Source organism: Mus pahari, chromosome 21 (genome assembly GCF_900095145.1).
Source record: "Mus pahari chromosome 21, PAHARI_EIJ_v1.1, whole genome shotgun sequence".
In the NCBI taxonomy this organism is placed as follows: Eukaryota; Metazoa; Chordata; class Mammalia; order Rodentia; family Muridae; genus Mus; species Mus pahari.
In genome coordinates, this window is record NC_034610.1 from 21,604,737 (window position 1) to 21,626,828 (window position 22,092).

At 49.4% G+C, this 22,092-nt stretch overlaps 1 protein-coding gene across 1 annotated transcript in view; it reads left to right on the forward strand.

Moving 5' to 3' along the window:
* The window catches only part of Ergic1 (endoplasmic reticulum-golgi intermediate compartment 1), a 94,702-nt gene that overhangs the window by 29,326 nt on the left and 43,284 nt on the right, over positions 1–22,092 (forward strand). The window contains exon 2 of the mRNA XM_021221830.1: positions 17,593–17,654. Within this exon, the coding sequence (XP_021077489.1) occupies positions 17,593–17,654 (62 nt within the window). The remainder of the gene's footprint in view (positions 1–17,592; positions 17,655–22,092) is intronic.

Sequence of the window (22,092 nt, forward strand, 5' to 3'; positions counted from 1 at the left end):
AGGGAGGGAGGGAGGGAGGGAGGCAGGGAAGATCAAGAGGATCCTAGACTACCTGGGCTCCTTGGATTCTGTCTGCTCCTGGATCCACTGCGAACACAACCTGCATGTAAAGGGCCTCATTTCCTGCCTCCCTGGATACTGGCTCTTGATTGAGTTAGCCCTCCAAAGAACTGGGGGTCAGGACACCCTCTTTTGGAATGTCCACATATTCTGGGGAAGCGAGAGAACTCAGTCATGGGCTAGCAGTATGATAAACACTCTTGTATACTAACAGAAACTTTCTCAGAGCAATCCCCCCATCTTTGCCAGCTGTAGAAACAGGCACTGGACAGTGAAGTAAGTTCCTCACAGTCACAGCTAGCAGGTGCTAAAGTTTGGTTTCTTTAAAAAAAAAACATAGAAATATGAGAATATGGTTCCTCACAGTCACAACATAGAATCATAGAAATATGAGAATATGGTTTCGTTTTAATCCCAGGTGAGGGTGTGGTGCTGCTATAGATTGTCCACAACAGCTGACTCTGATTTACCTCGTGCTCCAGCAGGGATGCGGTTTTGCCAATGGCAGACAGTTTCTGCGATTGTGTGACATTTGGAATTCTAGGGACTTTTCAGTGTATATAAATGCTAGTTCTCTGAGAAGAAGGCTGGATTGTTAGTTATTGATTGGCTGTTTTTTGGTTGCTGATGGTTGTGTTTTGTTATATAGTCTTGCACATAGAAGAAAGAAGAAATGAGATATCCTGGGGTGAGGTCAGACTTGCCCCAACAAACTTGATGCCCCTAATCATCAGGAGGGAACTGCAACATTGCCTTTTCCTCTCTATCCGTTTTTCTCTCTAGTGTTAGGGGGTCGAAAGGGTGAAGAGGGGTGGAAGAGAGAAGATCCCACAGAGCAGCAGAAGTCAGCTACACTGCCCTGTGCTCACTCTGGGCATTTCCACGTTTCATCCTCTTTCCCATGAATCACGTACACTTCCACCTTTCAGGTGCAGAACCCTGGAGGTTCAGAGACAAGTGTTTCTAAGCCACTCAGCTAAGGCCCAGGGGATGGAACCTAGGCCTAGTGGGCGGTAGGGATTAAAAACCAGGCACCCTGCAGCATCCAGACAGTGGAATAGTATTTGGCACTGAAAAGCAGTGAGCTGTAAAGGTGGGAGAAGCCATGGAGCCCTCAGTACATGTCACTGAGTGTAAGAAGCTGGTCTACAAAGGCGCCAGATCCAGTGAACAACATTCCAGAAGAGTTAGGGCAGTGTTACTACCCATCTTTCCCCAGTTCTCCAGGCTCATCTCAAGAGAGGAGCCATCTCTGAGTCAATAACACAAGGAAGAAAATTTAATTTTTTGTAGAGATTCATCTTATCCATGACTTCTTAGAGACAACATTTTTCTAAACAGGAGTGTCCGAGCCTTGACGAAGCCATTGGCTCCTGCCACCCACCCACACAAGCTGCCCCCAATTGTGGACCCAGAGCTGGCCAAGCAATCTGGCACAGAGAGTGCCTAGGCCCACTGAGTGCTCATGGCCCACCTCTGCCCAGCCTGCCCCTCCCATGAATGAGTAATGCCTGAGACTTCAACATGCTGGCTGCCCGAGCTCCAGTTTAACTTGGCTCTTGAGTAAAATGTACTTTTCCAAAAGACATTGATTCAACTCCACTTGTATTTTGCAATGCCTGGCAGGAGGGAGGCCAGCCTCTCCCCTGCCCCCAACACCAGCACAATGCTGTCCTGGGGAGTGGGGCCCACAGAACACAGCACCATCTCCCTCCACCCATCTCCCAAGCCTTCCCCTGGCAAAGCCCTATTCCTTATGTCAGCTATCACCTGAAGTACCCGATGCCTGCCCATCTCCAGGCCCTGACATAGCATGTACTGTTGAAGTAGGTTTCAAACGACGCCACAAAACTGACTTGGAAGGAGAACTGGCCAAGACAAGCCTCAGCCTGTGCTGACTTAGCCTATCCCACCAGGGAAGCCCGTCCTCTGTAGAGCCAAGGAGCCAACGGTGTAGGTGCAGGAAGAGGAGGCTGGTGACATCCCAAGAACTAACACGCACACTGTGGACTTGCTCTCTTCAAAGCAGGTTGCTTGGAGTGGGAGTGGGGTTCGAAACAACCTCACACGGGACCAAAGGTCTATAAACATTCTACATCATCAGCCTCTGAAAAGACCATTTTCTTAAGAGAACCTACAGCAATGTGGGTTTACAGCAAAACCACGTGGTGGGTAATGAGTCCTCACATGTGCCTGCTGCATCAGCATCCCTAGCCGGAGAATCCAAAGGCCATGGTTCACTTGCATTCCATGTCCCCGGACGAACCACAGATGGCACTCCAGTTTCTGTGACTTTGCCATTTAGGGCAGCTTTCTCCACCTACTTCTATCTACACCCTTCCTCCACCACCTTTAAAATGGGTCTGAGTAGGCATGATCATGCACAGCTTTAATCCCAGCACTAGGGAAGCTCAGCCAGGAGGATTGAGAGTTCAAGGCCAGCCTGGGCATAGAGTGAATTTGAGGGCAGTGTAGTGAGTTCTGCTTCAAAAACAAAAATAATCAACAAATGTAAGAGTGCTTGTATCGAATCCACCTCGGTGAATATCTGGAAGGTGTGCATCACATCCCCATGCTTGTGTCCTTGGCAGACATTACTAATCCATCTCAGCATGCACACACTAGGTCGGGCCTCAGCCTCAGCTGCAGGCCTTCTAGACCTGTAGACCCGATCCCTTTCATGGAAACTTCTCTGGACTCCAAGTCCCCATTGAGCGCTGCGGCTTTCACTCAAGCCTCTGCTCTCCTACTGTCTACAGTGCTGTCTGTTCTGGTATAAGTGTATCTCATTGTTAAGATTCAAGGCTGAGGTCACAAGCTGATTGGTTGTCCTCAAGCCAAATCTGATGCATAGATATTTGCTCGGCAGTTCTTTTTATTCTTTAAAAACAGTAGTTGGCAGCCTTTTTTGAAATAGTAGTGCCACATAAGACCTCCAGGTCCCTGGGTTTCCCAGAGCTGACAATTCTAGGGTTTCTCCAGTCACTTGAGGGCCTGCCTGGCCCATTTTCTTCGTGACCAGGACCTCCAGAGCCTCATTCTGCATGCTCTACTTTGGAGACGTGAAGTATGGTTGGCTTCATGTTTCTAGAGGGACGATTACTCTCCTCTAGAAACGCTTCTCTGGGGAATTGACACTAGGCTTCTGGTTTCCCGTGTGGTTTTCCTCGGAGCCAGAGCCAGGTGTGCCGGAAGCTGTGGAGGTAAGTGCAGGCTGTAGTCACTGACCTGCTTACATTATTGCCATCAGTGCCTTTCACTGTCAGCAGGGCAGGAAACTGCTGGGCTCCAACACTCATAGCTCTACATTCCCAGGCACCCGTGGCTCAGTGGGCCATTAGTTGCTTCAAGATGATATTCCTACTTCAAGACTGCTGGGGGGCGTGTGTGTGTGTGTGTGTGTGTGTGTGTGTGTGTGTGTGTGTGTGTGTTTGAGCGCTTGCACGTGTGCTGGAGAGGTGGCTCAGTGGTTAAGAGCACTGACTGTTCTTCCAGAGGTCCTGAGTTCAATTCCTAGCAAGCACATGGTGGTTCACAACCATCTGAAATAGGATCTGATGCCCTCTTCTGGTGTGTCTGAAGACAGCTACAGTCCATAGCTTTGAGGACGAGCTACCACCACCAGTTTAAGTAAGACAACAGCTATGCTGTTCATTCCTGAACACCATACACATGGAAGGTGATGACAGGGCTGTAGATGCATCAGAAGGGACAGGCGGGTTAGCTGGCTTCAGCTGCAGGAGGGATGTGTGAGCTGAGTTTTGAAGATCTACCTTGGACATTAGTCTGCTCCTCCCATTCCACCTGAATCTGCCTCCCTGCATTCCAGGGGCCTTCCAGGCGTGTGCTGCCCACTGGGCCTTTGGTCTTGCTGTCCTTGCTGCCTAGAATGTTCTCCTTAGATATCCACTTGGCTGTTGCCCTGTGTAATCCAGGTCTCTATTGTTTGACTCCTTGTCAGACTTAGCAGGCACCTCTCTCCTCACTCCTGCACTGTCTCCCTTTTCTTCAAATGCTTACCAGTGCTGATGTGTGTTCATTACTGATTGTTGTCTTTTTCACCAGAGCTCAGATGAATCGAAGACAGGAAGGTAACATCGCTGTATTCCCAGCACTAACTGGGTCCATAGCAGCTACTCAGTAATGTGGAAGAAAGGCAGATAGGAGAGAGAGCAGGTGGGGTGCAGAGGGCACAGCCAGCCATGTAGAAAGCCTGAGGGTCTTCCAGAGACAAGAGTATAGGGACAGAGAGAAGGGAAGACCAGCCAGGCCTCCTGAGACACGGCCTAGCTATCCTCATTTTCTCATGGATAACCAGCCTGTCCCAGGAAGCAGACATTGCTAGCCACTCTCCTAGGAAAGAGCGCTCCAGAACCGGCCACCAGGTCTGTGCAGCCCGCTTCCGTCCTTCCTTCTCCGGGCCCCACCGCAGAGGACTGTGAGAAGTCTCCTCACTGTACTGTGATGAGCAGATTGCTCAAGTTCACAGTTGCCTGCCAGGCTGCACAGTCAACCATCCCAGCTGTGAAGACTGACCCCAGCTCACCGAGTGACCATGAGCCTTTACTGGAACTGTCCTGTGCCCGTGGCTCCGCCCACACTTTCCTCCAGACTTATTTCTTCTTGTCTTTCTAGAATCAGGATCTCCATCTGAGTGTCTTCTTCTCTGGGTTTTCTGAGCCTTGAATTGCCATCTAGTTTTCACTTCCAGGTTAAAACCTTCATCTGGTCTTTTTATCCAGTCCTAGCCAGAACTCAACCTTCAGTTACTTCCCAGTACCACAGAATGCTCTCCAAAGGTGTTCTCAGCTCTCAGCAACACTGAGCCCAGTGACAGACCCAAAGGACATGCAGACTCCTCTCAAGGGCACCTTCCGAAGCCATCCCTACAGGCTACCCTCCCCAGTGCCCTCCTGAGTATGAGAAATACTATCCCCCGCCCCTGTTTATTGGTTTTAAACCTGTTGGTAGCCCGCCCCTGGCAGGAAGCCACAAGAATGAGAATCTAGTCCAGGAATAGCGCTTGCCGCTCAGTGTTTAAATGCTGCTGTATTTTTACCCCATGATGGGTCACTTTTGAAAGCCCTCGCTCATGTTCTCTCCCTCTAAGAATACATTTCCATTTATAGCATCTGTCCAGGGGGTGTGGGGCTCGGGAGAGCATCCTGTTTCACTGAGTTGGAAACACTTTAGGGGATTCCTGTTCACTAGCAGGAAACCTGAATCCAGGCCAAGCCCCAGGTGTCTTTCTACTTCCAGGGTCTGAGCTAATCTGACTGTTACAGGCTGGGAGACAGGTTCAGGCCGCTTGCCAGCTATGTACTGCCTGGGTCCCCCGGCAGTACAGCATTATGGTTCTGCAGCTCTGGGGTACTCTGTCTCCTTCATTCACCCACCAAATGCTCACAGCCTTCTGGTAGCACAGGTTCTGTAAGGGTATATAGGAAGGCCATGCTGAGCATGGGCAGTGAAGGCCCTGGGGGTGAAAACAGGGTGTGGTCGAGGAAAATCATCAGGTACACCCTTTTGGTTCCTCATCAGGCTCCAATCCCAATTCAGATTCCGTGAGCCTAGACAAGTGATTTAGCTTCTATGAACCTCTTGCATTTGTTAATGGTGTTCCCTGGGTGGTGGGCAGGATTAAGCAGGATAGAAACAATCAGGTGTCTTAAGTAGAGTACCTGGCCCAGGAGGTGGGGACTGTGTGTGTGTGTGTGTGTGTGTGTGTGTGTGTGTGTGTGTGTATACCCTAGGCCCCTCTCATATCCAACTGTTGACTAGGGTAACTCAGGTGGGTTTCTGTTGTTATCAGAAATGGGTGTATGCTATCTCAAATGCCTAAGCCCCTCCTGAACAGCACTTAGTGACTCCCAGCCCACCCTGGGTGGGTCATTCTACAGTCAAGCCCAGCATCTAAGAATCTGATGGTTTCCTGAAGGATTCTGGGGAGTGTGTTTGGACCCCACTTGGAGGCGTGCCACCCATCCACCCACCTTGCACTTGTCTCTCGGGGCCTCTGTGGGGTGCCTGAGGATCTGGGTCTCACCGTGTAGCCCAGCAGTGGAGTCAGGCAGTACATGGGATGCGTGCACATGTAACTGCAAGCAGAGAGGGAAGAAAAGAGCAGAGAGGAGTGGCACAGAGCGGTGGCCTTCCCGGAAGGTGATGTTGGAACGCAGGCGTAGGTGAGGGAGTGAGCTATGCTGCCGAGTCAACACACTCCAGATACAGGAAGTTTTGTTTACAGAAGGTTGTTATTGGTTCAGAAATATTGATTGGAAAATTTTAGCCGTGATTCGTGTTTTAAACATGTCCCAAGTAGCATAATGAATCTGTCACCCTAAAGTCTGAGTGTCCCTTTGTCTAAAGCATTCACCTGTGTACTGACAGCCCATTATCACTTAGTGGTCACCCTAGTCATCTGACTCAATGTCGTGGTATCACGGGGTTTGTTTTGGTTAACCATTGTATTTTTAATAATGGTACTAAAATTCACGAGTAGTGGCAGCATAATGTTATAATCACTCTGTTCATTGTTGCTGGCGTCTTCCTGTGGCTGCTTTATAAATTAAACTTCTCATAGATATGCTTAGGAAAAGGGTGTCTGGTTTCAGGGACTCACAGCGTGTCCTGCAGGCAGGGAGACTGCAGAGGCGGGGAACACGTGCCCAAGTTGTTCCACTGACGCATAGACTTCTTACTTCTGTATCTTTTACGTTTTATCTGTAAAGAGAACCCAGGTGGAAGTGGCTGAATATGTTTTATTTTTCTAAAGTAGCACAAGGACTGGAGATGTTAGCAGTTGTGAGTTCTGCTCCAGTAGCCCAAGGATGCCAGTGACTTTGTCTCTGCTGCCTCAGCCCTGGGTGTCACATCCACATCTAAGACGGGAGAGTAGGAATGAGGATAGTGTCGTTAGAGCAAGGAACACCTGGCCCTTTGATTCTATAATCTAAAGTTCACATATTTCATAGCAAATGTCATTGGCTGGGCTGCTGGAAACATGGCCCAGTGGGTAAGGTGCCTGTCAGGCAAGCATGTGGTCCCCAGTTTGAATCCCCAGCATCCACTGAAAAACTGGGTGTAGCAGCATGTGTCTACAACACTAGCCCTGGGGTTGGGATAAAGCTAAGAGAATCTCTGGGGCACTCTGGCTGGCCTTGGTAGCTGAGGAGATGAGCACCAAGCTCAGGTTGAGCTGTGTCTCAAAAAATTAAGGTGGTGAGGGATCAGGAAAGATACCGGCCATCGTCTTTTTCCCCATCACCTCTTGATTTATGATGGAGATTTCGTCACTTGTTCTGTCGAATTCCCCATGATACAGAGGTGGTTTTCTAAGTCCTCTAACTGGTGAGCTCAGGAGCCTTGGGTGGATCCAAGGTTGGTTCTCTAAGCAAGGAGTTTTTCTGGTAGTTCTGTGCTTTTGCGTTGGTGTCCCTGAGACTTGCAGTGATGGCACAGTGGCCTGGCTTGTCTAAGGTTCCCATGCTCCATGGGTATCCCCTGGACAGGAGAGCTTGCGCAGGGTGAATCTTCTGATCCTCATAGGTCTGCATTTACTGTTGGAAATCCTTCTGGAAGACAGAACTTTGCCCTGTCAACTGTTGCACGACCTAGAAATAGATATTGTAAAAGATTCAGAATAAGTGTTTTCTGTCTAGCTGGTGGCCTAGCATGTTTGTTCAGCATGGTTGTGGTTTGGAAGGCCTGGATTATATTACGTTATTTGATATGTTATAATCATGACCATTATTAAATTTATTGGCCTGAACATGACACACAGTTAAGTGTCACCTATTATTGCTATGTGCATACCATTATGTCATCCTAGCCCAGAATGTGTCCCTCAGTCCCCAGAGCTTCCTTATGTCCCCACCTGCAACGATCTTCTGGGACGTATTCCAGAATCTAATATGAATGAAATTACCCCATCTGAACCCAGTTAACTTTACTCCACCTCCATGCACCCATCCACACAGAATCCCATATTGTAGACGGTCCACACTTGATGCGCTTGGACATCTAGGTTGTTTTCTTCTCTTGACCAATATAAGGAAAGCTTCCTGGGAGTTCCTGAGTGTTCCTGAGTGTTCGTGTGCACGCATGTGTATGTATAGTTTTGCAGTTCTCCTAGCACATGCCTAGCATGGTGTGGCTAGATCCTACAGTGAATGCGAGCTGTGGTTTTAATACAGTTTAACTGTTCATGGCTTATGAGGCTCAGCTCTTCGGCATGCAGGTGTCAGGACTGGCAGGTGACTAAGGCCCTCTACTTAGCAATCAGCCAGTGCTTTTCTGCAGAGTGGATCAGTTCTTCTGTGACTTCAGGAAAGAGGTCTTGAGGCTCAGGCTGCTTTTGTGGGAATTAGTTAAGGTCTTAAGGGACTGTATTCACTAATACAGAGACCACATGATCATAAAGGAACTTGGCACCTTTCTGTCTCTCTCTCACACATACGTGCTTCTTCTGTGCATACCTGGAAACTTCTCCTTGCCATATCTCTACTGTGAGTCAATCTAGCACAAGGTCCACCATCAGTGGACCAGATATGGCCACAATGTCATGAATGGAATTCTACACCCCAGTAAACCTCTTTTCATAAATTACCCAGTATGTCAGTACAGCAACAGACAGTAGACTAAAACAATGGACATTTAACTTTTTAAGATCTTGCTGAATTCTTCTCAGATGGCCACACAATTTTCTGTTCTCCATGGCAACACATGAGAGTTCCAACTGCTTGATTGGTCCATAGTTCCAGCTTTCCTGATAGGCATAGTGACTGCTCACCGTGGTTCCAGTTTGGGCTTTCCCAAGTGACTTTGATGCTAGCTAGCATCTCTTCAGGTGGTCTTTGGTGTCAGTAAATCTTTGAGGAAGTATCAATCACGGAGCAGGGGTTTCAGTTCCCAAGGTTTGAGAGTTCTTTAGCCTGTGTGTGTGTGTGTGTGTGTGTGTGTGTGTATTTTTCCATTCTGTGTCTTGTACGTGTTCTTTTTAAACACATCTCTTCTTCAAAGAGGAGAAGTTTTTTGTTTTGATGCTTCCTGATTCATCAGCTCTTTTGTTCATGGAGTGGGCTCTATGGTGTCTCATTTGAAAAAAGCCCCACCCAATCTTAAATCTCAACGATTTGCTTACAGCTATACAGGGCTGTGTATGTAAACACCCAGAGAGAGTTATTTATAATGACAAACAGGGAAACATCCCAGATAGATGTTCATGGACACAGACGTGTACAGAATATCCATGAATCCAGTACTCCTCAGATCAAAGGGATGAGGGGCTGACAGGCGCCAACATAGCCAACTGTGGTAAGTATGCCAAGGCAGCATGGGTCAAATAGTGTGAGTCTGTCCCCGGCAGGGCTTGCCATAAATCTTCTAGAAGAAAATGAGCAGATCTTTGTGAGCCTCAGGACATCCTCCCTGGAGTCACAGAAGAACTAATCCACTCTGCAGAACTGGAGGTTTTGTTTGTTTTGTTTTTAAGGCGAGACTTCATTTTTTTTTTCTTTCTGGATCTTTGCCTGTTCTAGGACCTTTACCTGTCAGTGTGAGTCTGAGAACTATCCTGTGACTGTCGCAAGCTTGGCTTCTGGTGGTTTGGGTTGGAAGTGAATTAGACACAGATCAGTTAGGGAGGAAGTGACCCATTGCCTTAGTGTTCATTCCTACCTTCTTAGGCTTCAACACCCCTGCGCTTGTGCATGCACACACACACTTGCCTTACACTTCTGTCTGGTTTGTCCTGAAATTTTAACATCTGATTACACTTCATTCTCACCTTAAGTATAAATTGCCATCACCGTTCTCCACTGTGCACCCAACTCCCATACAACACAGCCCTTGCTCTTGGCCGTTTTCTTTTGTGGTTTAGAAGGATCCTGATGTTCCTGAGAGTCCCTGTTCCCCTCGACCCACCATGCCACCCTCCACTTTATGGCTGCTCTCTAGCCTGGGCTCTGCCCCTCTCTTTTGCCCCGGGGGTTTGTCCTCGCTTCATACATTCACTACTGTAGCTGGTACTACAGTAAGCAGGCTTCTGCTCGTACCATTTCACATTTCAACCTCAAAAATACTCATTAACGGGTAAGGCCTTGCAAGACCCAAGGAAGAGTCCAGGATGGAGCTAACCTGGCCCAGCATAGCCTGCTGGGAGGGAGGCTTGTAGGGAGCTGTGTGGCTGCCACAGCAACACCTCTTCCTCTTCAGCCACACTTGGCATTTGTGGGAAGGGAGGAGGAGAAAGGCCGGGACTCTGTGTCACAAAGGGAGTTCTTGGACTGGAGAAGTCATGTGTGGGGACAGGGTTTTGCTCTGTAGCCCAAGTTGACCTGGAATGTATGATCCTCCTGCCATAGCCTCCAATGTAGCCTAAGTGTCCAGTCTACAAATGTGGACCTTCCTCTGGGCTGCCAGGGCAGCCTTGGGCCTCATTCTTTTGATGAAAATGGTCTCATGTAGCCTTTGTTTGCTACAGACTTGCTATGTAGCTGAGGATGACCTTGAATTTTGGGTCCTCCAGCCTGCATCACACACTCGATTCATACGGTGTTGGGTCAGGGAGGGAAAACCAAAGGCTTTGCTCACTGTTTGTTGTTGTTTTGAGACTGGGCCTCACTATGGCCCTGGCTGTCCTGGAACTCACTCTGTAGACCAGGTTGACCTCAAACTCACAGAGGTCCCATCAGCCTCTGCCTCCCAAATGCTGGGATTACAGACAAGCAATACTGCGCCCAGTGCCAATCCTCATTCTTGTGTTGGTCTGTTCATTGGCTGAAAGGCTAAGACTAAGGAACACCCAGGTGAGATGTGGGCAGGAAATGAACCTATTCTTCACCTTTCTCTGCGGCAGCTGAGCAGTGACAGATCACGAGCTTTTCTTCTTAAGTAGAATGCGCAAGGCATCAGATCCCTCTGAGATCCTTCCTTTCTGATCTCCTTATGCAAAATGAGAGCAGACACAAGTCAGGCTGGTGCAAGAGCCAGCGGAGAGCAGAGGTAAACCTCAGTACGTAGGCAGCAGCAAACATCCAGTTTCTCTCCTCCACTCCTTGCCCTTTCCTCCACATTCTCTGAGGCAGAATGGCTAAGACTGATCGCATCACCACTGCGAGGACCTGACTAATCTGAGCCACAGAGGATGCACAGCTCACTTCCTTATCTGTCACATGCCTGGGCTTCACACTAGCCTCCTGGTGGGCCACTTTCCCAGGGACAGTCACTCCTGACTCACTTGTTGTGCGGTTACCTCTGAAACCAGGCTCCTTGTCTGCTCTCCCTTTACCCCATTACCACTCTCCAACTTGGGTCTGATGTGTGGGAATAGATCTCTGTCACTTGTCGCAGGTGGCCTCTGCTGAGTGACCTAAAGGCTGGCAGCTTTTGAGGGCAGGGAGCATACCTGCCTTGGTCGGTTCCTTTCCTGACCTTCTAGAACACTGCTGCCTATGGTGCCTGTTCAATATGCATTTGCTGAATAAATGATGGATTTCTAAAGCTTCTCTTGCCTACCATGCAGCATCCTTGGGAAAGTAATTTAAGCCTTGAGACCCTGGTCTCATTTGGCAGTGAGGGAGCATGAGCCTGGTCCCTAGAGTGTGGGGTGGTGGGAAGATGATGGCCTGGAGACTCCACACCAGGCTCTGCTTCCCAGGAGCTCAGTGACATAGGCATTCCCTCCACCTGGGGAGTGGGACACCAGTAGTCAGAGAGGTGGGTACTCACAACAAAGCTAAGTGTATGTGTGAAAGGGCCCAACATGGGCTGGAAGTAGCCATTCAGCATCACGATTTCTAGAACTTGGCTTCCTGTGCTTCGGTCGGGGTCTCACCTCCCTGTTACAGGCTTAATTGGATACCTCCCTGTCCCTGGTCCCCCAATAAGCCATAAAGTGTGGCTGGCCCCACAGCACACAGCAAGCATGGTACCTCTAATTCAGGTGCCCACAGGGACCAAGCTTCTTCCCCAGACGACTTTTGAGTGGCAGCTCCATTTGAATTTTTTTCCATCCGAATTTTAAAAATAATCTCAATTCATTGTGAAATAATTTTATACTTATCCCCAAATTGCAAAAATAGCAGAGTTCCCATATGCCCTTTACCCAAGTGTCCCCAAAGGTCAACATCTTACATCATGTCCTGGGCTGGATCTATAATGTCCCCAGAGGCCCTGTGCTTAAAGGCGTGGTCCCCAGCACAGCAGTGTTAAAGCAGATTGGATGAGGACTCCAGCATCATCCATGGACTCAACCACTAATGGCTTCAGAGCTCAAAGTTTTTGGGATGAAATGGGAAGTTTCAGAGCTGGAGCTAAGCAGGAGGAAGCAAGTCACTGGGGGTTGTCCTGGAAGGGAGTCTTGTCCCTGGTCCCCTGCTCTCTGTCTCTCTGTGTCTGATGACCACCTTCCTCTGCCACGTGCCCCCACCACTAAGGTGAGATGCCCTACTGCACCCTAGGGCCTAAGCAGCAGAAGCAGCCAGGCAGGCCTTTCTTTTGTGAAGATGGTCTTCTTTGTTACACCATGGAAAGCTGTCAGACATAACCATAATGCCACCATCAAAACACAGTAACGTTATATGGTGCTATCAGCAATGCTACAGGGCTTGCTCAAGTGTCATCTCCAGAAGAGGAAATCTATCGTGATCCTACACCAAGTTCAGTCATCATGTCTCATAAGTCTCCTCTATTTGGGACAGTGCCCAGGTTACTTTTATAACCTCCCATCTGTGACACATGCTGGGTATCTGTCATTTCTTCAACGGCTTCTTGTGATCAGATTGAGATGCTCGTGGCGGACAAGATCCCCCCCCCCATCCCTGAGGTGATGCCATGTAGAGCGAGCGTATCAGAATGTCATGTCTTCTGACAGTGGTGTCTCTGATTGGCATGATGTCTGTCGAGTTTCTCCCATTAAAGCTACTCTCCTTCCTTTAGAATGAGTGTTTTATGGGAGGCGCTTTGGAGCAACAGCAGTACCCTGTTCCTCTCCTCCCGCCCTCTCCATTCCTTCCTCTGACTTCTTGCTTTCCCAAGGCTTACTCATTATTTTGAGTCTCACGTTGTCTCTCTGGCCAGCAGGAGCCCCTTATCCCTCTTGTCTCTGGACACCTACCCCCCCCCCCCCCCCGCTGAGTAAGTTTGTACTATCACACTAACTTTCCCTGGGAGACACATCGGCTATTCATTCCTAATAGGCTGCTGACAACAGGCCAAGCAAACGCCTTGGAGCTGAGCTTGCTGAGCCAGTGAGTTTAATTGGGTTACTTAGAGTTGTGTGGGGGTGTGGGTGAAGAGTTACCTAAGCTTACCTGTGGCTTCCCCTCCCCAGCATCTCTCAATCACTTGTGTATCCTGAGGGGAGCCTTGGGTGACTGGTCCATGCCCCTTGAACCCTTGCCCACAGAACTCCTCAGAACCCACTGCTTGGTGAGCCCACCCTTCCCTCCATGATAGAACGTTAGTGAGACCGATCTATTGAGGCTCTCTCGGGTCATCACAGCTGATGTGATTTCACAACGGCAATGGCTGTGTCCTACCCAGAGAATGGCGGTCCCCAGGGCTGACCTAAGCAGGTGCTCCTGCCTCGTCTTGCCTTTCTCCACTCAGCTCAAGAACCAGCCATTTCTGAATCCTTCGCAGGTCAGGTTGTGGCTATTAGCTGTTGGCTGTGTCCTTGTGCCTTGTGAGCCCTGTCTGTGAAAAGAGCTGGGGAATGTATATGTGTGCATGCCGTGCATGAGTCCCTTCCCATGTGACCGCACAGACTGAGATGCTGAGTTCACACTCCTGCCTCCATTTCCAGCCAGCCATCTGTGCTTGCACTTTCCTTCCCTAGTGCTGAGCTTAGCTTGCTGAACATGCTATACATGTGTGATCCTGATATCCTCGATGCTGTACATATGTGATCCTGCTGTCCTCGATGCTGTACATGTGTGACCCTGCTGTCCTTGATGCTGTACATGTGTGACCCTGCTGTCCTCGATGCTGTACATAATGTGATCCTGCTGTCCTCGATGCTGTACATGTGTGACCCTGCTGTCCTCGATGCTGTACATGTGTGATCCTGCTGTCCTCGATGCTGTACATGTGTGACCCTGCTGTCCTCGATGCTTGCTGTACATGTGTGATCCCTGCTGTCCTTGATGCTGTACATGTGTGATCCCTGCTATCCTTGATGCTCTACATGTATGAATCTGCTGTCCTTGATTCTGTACATGTGTGATCCTGCTATCTTCGATGCTGTAGATGTGTGATCCTGCTGTCCTCGATGCTGTACATATGTGATCAACCTCCCTCCATCTCCTTCCCTCCCCTTCATGCCCAGGGTAGACTCCGATGCTCTGCCCTCCACCACTTCTTGCTCCTGTTGAGCAGCCTCTAGCTAACCACAACTCCTGGTTTTGAAACAGTACTTCATATATTTCTAAACCATGAGGCTGGTTTTGCCCATGGGACTCTGACAGTGACATGGCTAGAGACAGGCTGGTTTGTAGTCCCCACAGGGCACTCCTGCCATTCCTGTCTTCATCTGGAAGGCACTTTAGTCAGGTCTTTAGTTATACCTTCTTGCTTTTCATCCAGAGAAATTGAGACCCAACAGTGGACAGGGATCCATCTCCCTGCCTTCTGCTTAGCTGTCTGGCTGTCTCAGGAGTCCCACATGGCTTCTGCTGCCCAGGTGGATTTTTAAAGATGTCCTTCAGCCCACAGAGTCACATACTGGGCTCCCAGCCTTGCCTGTTTATAAATGCCTCTTTGTCTTACATTGTGTTATACAGTGAGAATTGGGACATTCTGTGTACAGTTCCAAATTCAGGCTCTTAAAAAAAAAAAAAAAATCTGGCCACCCCAAGCCCATACCTCATCTGGCCCCGCCCCCATGGGTGTTCCCTGACCTGATGCACACACACTCTCATACCGTGTGAACTGGGAGTGAAGCTCTGTTGTGGTTGTTCCTGTACTGCTCGAAGAGGAGGAGGAGCAGACTAGGCAATGATCCAGGGTTAACAGATCCTAATAGATGTCACTCTCACACCACCAGCAGACAGGAAGTTATGTTGGACCCATCTATACTCAGCCAGGTTCCCCTGCAGTCTGCTGCCTCCCAGTGTGCAATGCTCTGATGTCCACAACAGATCATCTGCCTGCCCCAACTGCACCTCACCTGGGAGCCCCTGGCCATGGCCTGACACTCAGGAACTTCTCAGGGGACCTCTCTGCCTTTTGCCATTCCCTCTCCCCTGCTCCCCAAATTTAAACAGAGTCCCAGGAACCCCACTTGTGTCCTGCTCTAGGTCTTTGCGGTCTTCCTGCCCTAGGCTGTGCTTTCCCTCCCTCTCCCTTTCTAGAGAAAGCCTCGATGGGACCCAAGGGCGATTCTTTGTGCCTCAGCGTCTCTGGCTCACCTGTCTGATTACTCTGAGTTTCTCTGCCTACCTTTGTCTCTTAGGATAAGCTGTGTGTTTAACAGGCGAGGCTGATTAAAGTAGTAGGGATCAGTCAAGTGAGGGTTACTAAGAGGACCAGCAAACACTAAGCACTGCCAGAGTGCCAGGCATGATTCTATAAAAGCTTTATACGTAGCCAGCCAGCCATTGACCCTCCTGTGGCTGCAAAGTAGATAAGGTCCAGAGAAGTTACATGGCGTGCATAAGATGACATACAGCGCTGGGGTATAATGTCTGAGCCTCTCATAGGCCTCTCGGGTTAGAGGTGTGTCACTGAGACGTGAGGTAGTTGTACAGACCTCCCAGCTGCTCAGCCACACCCCATCCCTAACAGCTAAGCCCAGAGCAGACAGCAGAGGAAGTCTTTAGCCTGACATCTCATGGGAGTTTTTTCTTCCCTTTAGGCTCATGTGTAATTAGCAGAGTAGGGTACCAGCCTTGATTTAGACAAAGGTGTAGCAGGTGTGTTCAGTTTCCCAATCACCAAAGGCAGTCTCCACCTTCTAGCTTGAGGGTGTGTGAACTGAGGGCCCTGTTAACAGAGCTCTGCTTTGAGGAGGCTAGCTCACTACTGCTCATGGTCAAGGGAAAGGCAGAAAGCCAAGTGTGTGGAAGCCTCCCATGGGGACTCCGTACCAAGTCCCTCACAGGAAGGTTTTCTTACTTGCCAGTAGTAGCCCTGCATTTATTTATTTATTTATTTATTTTTGTTTTTGTTTTTCGAGACAGGGTTTCTCTGTATAGCTCTGGCTGTCCTGGAACTCACTTGGTAGACCAGGCTGGCCTCGAACTCAGAAATCCGCCTGCCTCTGCCTCCCGAGTGCTGGGATTAAAGGCCTGCGCCACCAGGCCCGGCAGCCCTGCATTTGTAGACGAGGAAACGGAGGCCACTAAAAGTAAAAAACACACATGGCAAGAAAGAGCATTTAAGATTTAAACCACAGAAATCCAGATTCCGGAGTCCTAACCCCTACCTGACTGAGAACAAGACAGGGTGAGAATTCAATTTGATTCCAAAGCCCTGCAATGCCCCATCATATCCCAGGACTTCCCTGGCCCTGGTGATGTGATTAGGAGAGAAAAGCTGGGGTGGACAACCAGACGTAGAGTCAGCCTTACATCCAGCTGACCCTACCTTATCCTGTAGGCAGAAGCTGGCGTGAAGATAGGGACAGTGGACCAGGATGGGGAGGTGGAAGCAGTAAAAGGGATAAAGAGATGGCACAGAGGGAGAAAGCCATGTCAAAGAGACACAGAGCCTCCTACTGACTCCCTAGACCCAAATGTTCCTTCAGTTCACGGTGCTGTTACTGGGCAGTGCCTACCACCTATCATCCTGAGCTAGGGACAAGACCTCACATTTGTCTTCAGGAAAGTTACATTCTAACAGAAGCAGGGCCCACCAAGAAACATACACAAGTATAAGTATATGAGTGTGCAAAATAATGGGTAATGAGCTTGGGTCTTCACTGAGACATGATGGGATGTAGCAGAGGGATGTATAGGTGTGCTGGCTAGATTTACGTCAGCATGACACAAACTGTGGCATCTAGGAGGAGGGAACCAAACCTTAATTGAGAAGATGCCTCTATAAGGTCAGACTGGGGGTCAGCCTATAAAGCATTTTCTTAATTAGTGATTGATGGGACAGGGCCCAGCCCATTGTGTATGTTACCATCCCTGTGTTGGGGGTTCTGGGTTCTATAAGAGAGCAAGCTGAGCAAGCCATGTAGAACAAGCCAGTAAGCAGCATCCCTCCATGGTCTCTGCATCAGCTCCTGCCTCTAGGTTCCTGTCCCGCTTGAGTTCCTGTCCTGACTTCTTTGGTGATGAACAGCAAGGTAGAAGTGTAAGCCAAATAAACCCTTTTTTCCCTAACGTGCTTTTTAGCTGTGGTGTTTTGTCATAGCAATAGAAACCCTAAGACAGTAGGGCCCTCATTAGGCCTCTCAGAGGAGGCTGAAAGGACCCTTTGCTAAGAGCTGTGGTTGCTGATCCTGGTGGTGTGCTGCCAGCACCCCATCTCTGTCTCAAGGCCTGTACCCTATACCTGTCTAATCCCCCTGTTTCTTCTCCACAGGTTTGACATTTATAGGAAGGTGCCCAAGGACCTCACGCAGCCGACATACACCGGTGCCATTAGTGAGTAACTGCCCTTCTCACCTTTAACCCAACCCTCTGCCTAGTCCTCAGATATCCATGCTCCCACTCTCTGCAGATCTCTGCAGAAAGGAAGAAAGAAAAAAAGGCAGATGGGAGAGGAGACATACCTAGCATCCCACAAGCCCTTCACCTCTCTCCATGAAGCATCTCTACCGTTGCTATATAACCCTGCAAGGTAGTGGCCAGCTGTAACCATATAACCAGAGCAGCCAGCCATAACTAGAAGGATGCAGAAAAATACCAGTGCAGGTTCAGGATCCCTGATCTTAGAGTCCAAAACTAAGTCTCCTAGATCCAGAACTCTCTGAGTCCTAGCATGCACTGTAAGTCCACCCCTGGCCCTGTGTGATGAGTGGCTTTGAAGATGTGATAGTGCCTCCAGGCTATAAGGATATGTGCACCAGGAACAGGAGCCACGTAAAATCTAAATAGAGGCCAGTGAGATGGCTCAACATTTCCTGATGGCCTGAGTTAAAGCCTCAGAACCCATGGTAGAAAGGCATGCGCACGCGCGTGCACACACACACCACACTCACCATCATCAATAATAGCAGTATATTAAATACAAAAATTTAAAAAGTGGCCAGGTAGTGGTAGCCTATGACTTAAATCTCTTTAATCCAGCATCCAGCACTCGGGAGGCAGAGGCAGGCAGATCTCTGAGTTCAAGGCCAGCAGAGTCTACAGAGTGAGTCCCAGGGCAGCCAGGGCTACACAGAGAGACCCTGTCCAGAACAAACAAACAGACAAACAACAACAAGCAAACAAAAAAGTCCAAGGTCAGAGGTGGGGCAGGGCTTGCTTTTACCTTCCTGCTTTTGAAACGATTTGAATTGTTAATAATTTTAGCCACTGGGGGGAAAAAAAAATCACAAACTCACTCTGCCTTAGTTCAATTAGAGGAACCAGAGCATCTCAGAAAAGTGGCCACTTGCAACCCCAGGCAAGGAAGAGAGTCTCATGTCATGTCATCAGGACAAAAGGACCCAAGGACTCGGGCTGGAACAGAAGACAAAGAGCGACTCTGGTGGACTGGCACCCAAAGAACTAGGGGAAAGGCCTTTGAGTCTGTCATAAAGGGGCTGGGGAGGAGACACTCACTCAAGAATGCTGGTGACCCTGTGAATACCCCTCCTCTCCTTCCTCAAGTGTGAGGCAGCTGTAGCAACTCACTTCCACAGAAAAGAGAATAGACGTGTAAGATGGTAGCTTTCCTGTAGGGAAACCTGCAGATGGCAGTTTGACCATGGGAGGGAAGTTGGCACCACTGCGATTGGCTGAGTGGATGAATGAACACCTGATGTGAGATTCACTTTGCTGCTGAGGGATCTTTCCCACTAAGTTACGACCCTGGCGAATGTGACAGAGCAGCAGGGTCCCAGCCTGGGAGGTCTTCTGGCAGATACCTGACTATTACGCCCCCAGAGGAGCAAGGCTGGGAGGGAAGCAGAGGGAAGAGGGAAGGGTGGATTACAGAAGGGCTCAGGAGGAGGAAACTCGGGGTAGGATCCCAGATCTGTTCCTGCATAGAAACAGCCTTTCTGGGAAGCTTGTGAAACCTGTGGCAGAGTTAAGAGCATGCAACAGCGTGGATTCCTCCACACTGACAAAGGGTGACCAAGTACCATGGTTATGTCAGATGTGAACAGGGCATCCAGGAGAAGCTGTGAAGGCACTCTCCTGGCTTTGCATCCATTGCTGTTCCACAACAGAAAACATCCTTACCCCCACCCCCAAATATTTAGAACAAACCAAAGTCACCAGCAAGGAAGTGGGTAGGCTTTGGCTTCACACCTCAGATGCTTGGGGAGGGGAAGTAACTCATCTAAAATGTCACTGCTTACAGTAGGGCCAGTTGGGATTAGGTCTTGGATGCCCCCTGCATGCTTGGTATGGGGCAGAGATCTCACAACTGCCCCAGCCTTGCTGTGTGAGTGGAGGCCAGGCTGTCAGCCCGGAGTCTACGCTCAGGCAGATTGGTGACCTTTGGGGATCCCCGCAACCCCAGCTGTCTCTAGCACTCTCTCCAACTGGGTTTCTTAAAGCAGCAGGCACCTTCTCCCATTATGAGGAAAAGATGGCTCTTCCTGGGTATTTGCAGACCTTCCCTGTGAGGAAGAGCTGCTTCATCCTCCTGGTTAGCACCTATGTGTCCTTGGGCAAGTCCCTCCACCCACAGCCCCAGGAAAGAGACTTTCTTAGTCTATGAGAAACATGGCTCCTGCCCACTCCATGCCACCACATAGCAGTTCCCCCTCCTTGCAGATCTCTCCAGTCGTTACCTAACCTGTTGAACAATCAGGTATTCCAGGAGGTACCTGCACACTGTCCTGCTCAGGAAGCAGCTGTGCTACACACCCATCTCCCTTGTCTCTGTTGCTGGACACACCTCGCCCACCTCCACCAACAGCTCTGCCTTCTATCCGGCTATCTCCTGTGGCATCATGGGAGGCCGGTCTGATTCTAGCCTATTGTCACACAGATGTCCTTGCCATGGTTTCTAATCTTTTGTGGTGTCACTATGAGGTAGCTCTCCAGGGCTTAGGGACACTGAGTCAAAGGGGACATGCATTTGTCACTGTTTAGAAAATTCTGCCTGGAATGCAGCTCTCAGGAATGTGGTTTGATGATCTTTTCCTTACACGAGGGGAAGATCTGAGGCATGGGAAGCCAGCCCTTAGCTACCATTTAGTACACAAATATTTATTAAGCTGGACCTAGGGCCAGACCCTGTGCCAAGCCGGGACAGTGCTGATGAATGGGCTTCGGTCTTCGTCCTTGAGGCTCAGGCAGCCGAGCCAGGCAGGCCAACTCAGGCCTGCGCCATTGCATTATGCTGTGGGATGGTTGCTATTAATAGCTGAAGGAGACAGCAAAATTCTGGGGCTCGAACGTCAGCCTGGGGATTTTGTTTCCTGCCCTACATGGCTCTTTCGACCTCAGAGGGACTCCTTGACTTTCTCTCAGGGTATAAGGGTCTCAAGGTTGGCTCCTTCAACTTGGCAGCACCTGGCTTCCTACTAGCAGGCCTCTCCTGGGTCACATTCCGACTTCCCAGGGCCTGAGTCTGGAGTCAGAGAACCTCCAAGCCTTGCCCAAACATGGACTGAAAGCCTTCATCCAGCCTTTGAGATCCAAAGGTCTGCCTTGGAGTACTTCCTCCCTGCTTTCATGGTTTCTCACTCTTCCAGTTATTCAATAAATAGTTTTTTTCTGTGCCTTCTCTGAGCCAGCAGTGTTAGGCCCTGAGGCCACAGTGGTGCCAAGACCTCACCTCCGGTTCCTCAGTCAGGTGCGCCCACCATGAGTACGGGTGGGGACAGGGCCATTGGACCCCACTGAGTTACCCTGTTTACCTGCTGGGTTACCCATGCTTTGTGCCAAGCCTTGCAGAAGCACACAGATCTCAGAGAAAGACCTCCCCAATCTCGTTCCCCTACCACAGAGTGGGTAGTTAGGACTTTGGGGTCCAACTGCCGAATGCTTCACCTGCTGCAGATTCTTCCCCAAGAGGCAGTAACTACCACTGTAGGCAGGAGAGCAGGAACCGGGAGCTGGATTGGTAGCTGAGCCACGCAAGGGGCTTCATCCCCCAGCTGGAAAGGATATTTGAGCTTAATCTCCATGCCATGAACTGTACAGACCAAGGCCACTGTCTGGGCCCAGACTGTTAACTGTTGCTGAGTGTTTGAAGCATGGCTGAAAGGGGGTGTCTGTCATGCTGTTATTAATTTAGAACAAAAAGGGCCTTAAAGTATGTATATCTGCATATACATATATGAATATATATACTTTTTCTTCTGTTTTGACTTTGAGTGAGAGTCTTGGCTAGCCTGGAACTTGCTGTTTAGTCTAGGCTAGGCTTAAAATTCGGCCAGCCCTTCCCACCTCTGCTCTTGAATTCTGGGCTTATAGATGTGGCTACTAGGCTGGCCAATAAATACGTGTGTGTGTGTGTGTGTGTGTGTGTGTGTGTGTGTGTGTGTGTGTGTGTGTGTGTGTATAATATAGTACTTATACTATATTATATAATGATTAATACATGATGTTTAATAGTTACATGTGCCTATATGCCCAGTTGAAACTTTTTCTTGTTTATAATATGCATACATTCTCTATTTCTCCCCCAGAGCAAAGGCTCTAAATGCCATCTCTATACAGCTTCATCAAAGTGGGGCAGAGGTTATGAGTATTCCAGTCCCCATCTCAGTGTAGCTACAGACTCATCAGCAGTTTGGAGGTATCCCATCTTACCCTTGCAGCCCAGGTTCTCAGGAGCCTTTCTAGGGGCTTAACCATAGAGGATAGGGGGTCCCAGTCCCTTGTTGCTCAGCCTGCATTTCTATACCAGAGCCACCATCAGGCTGGCACCATAGTGTCATGGTGGGGTAGTTTGTTAATGTACCACCATGGGCAT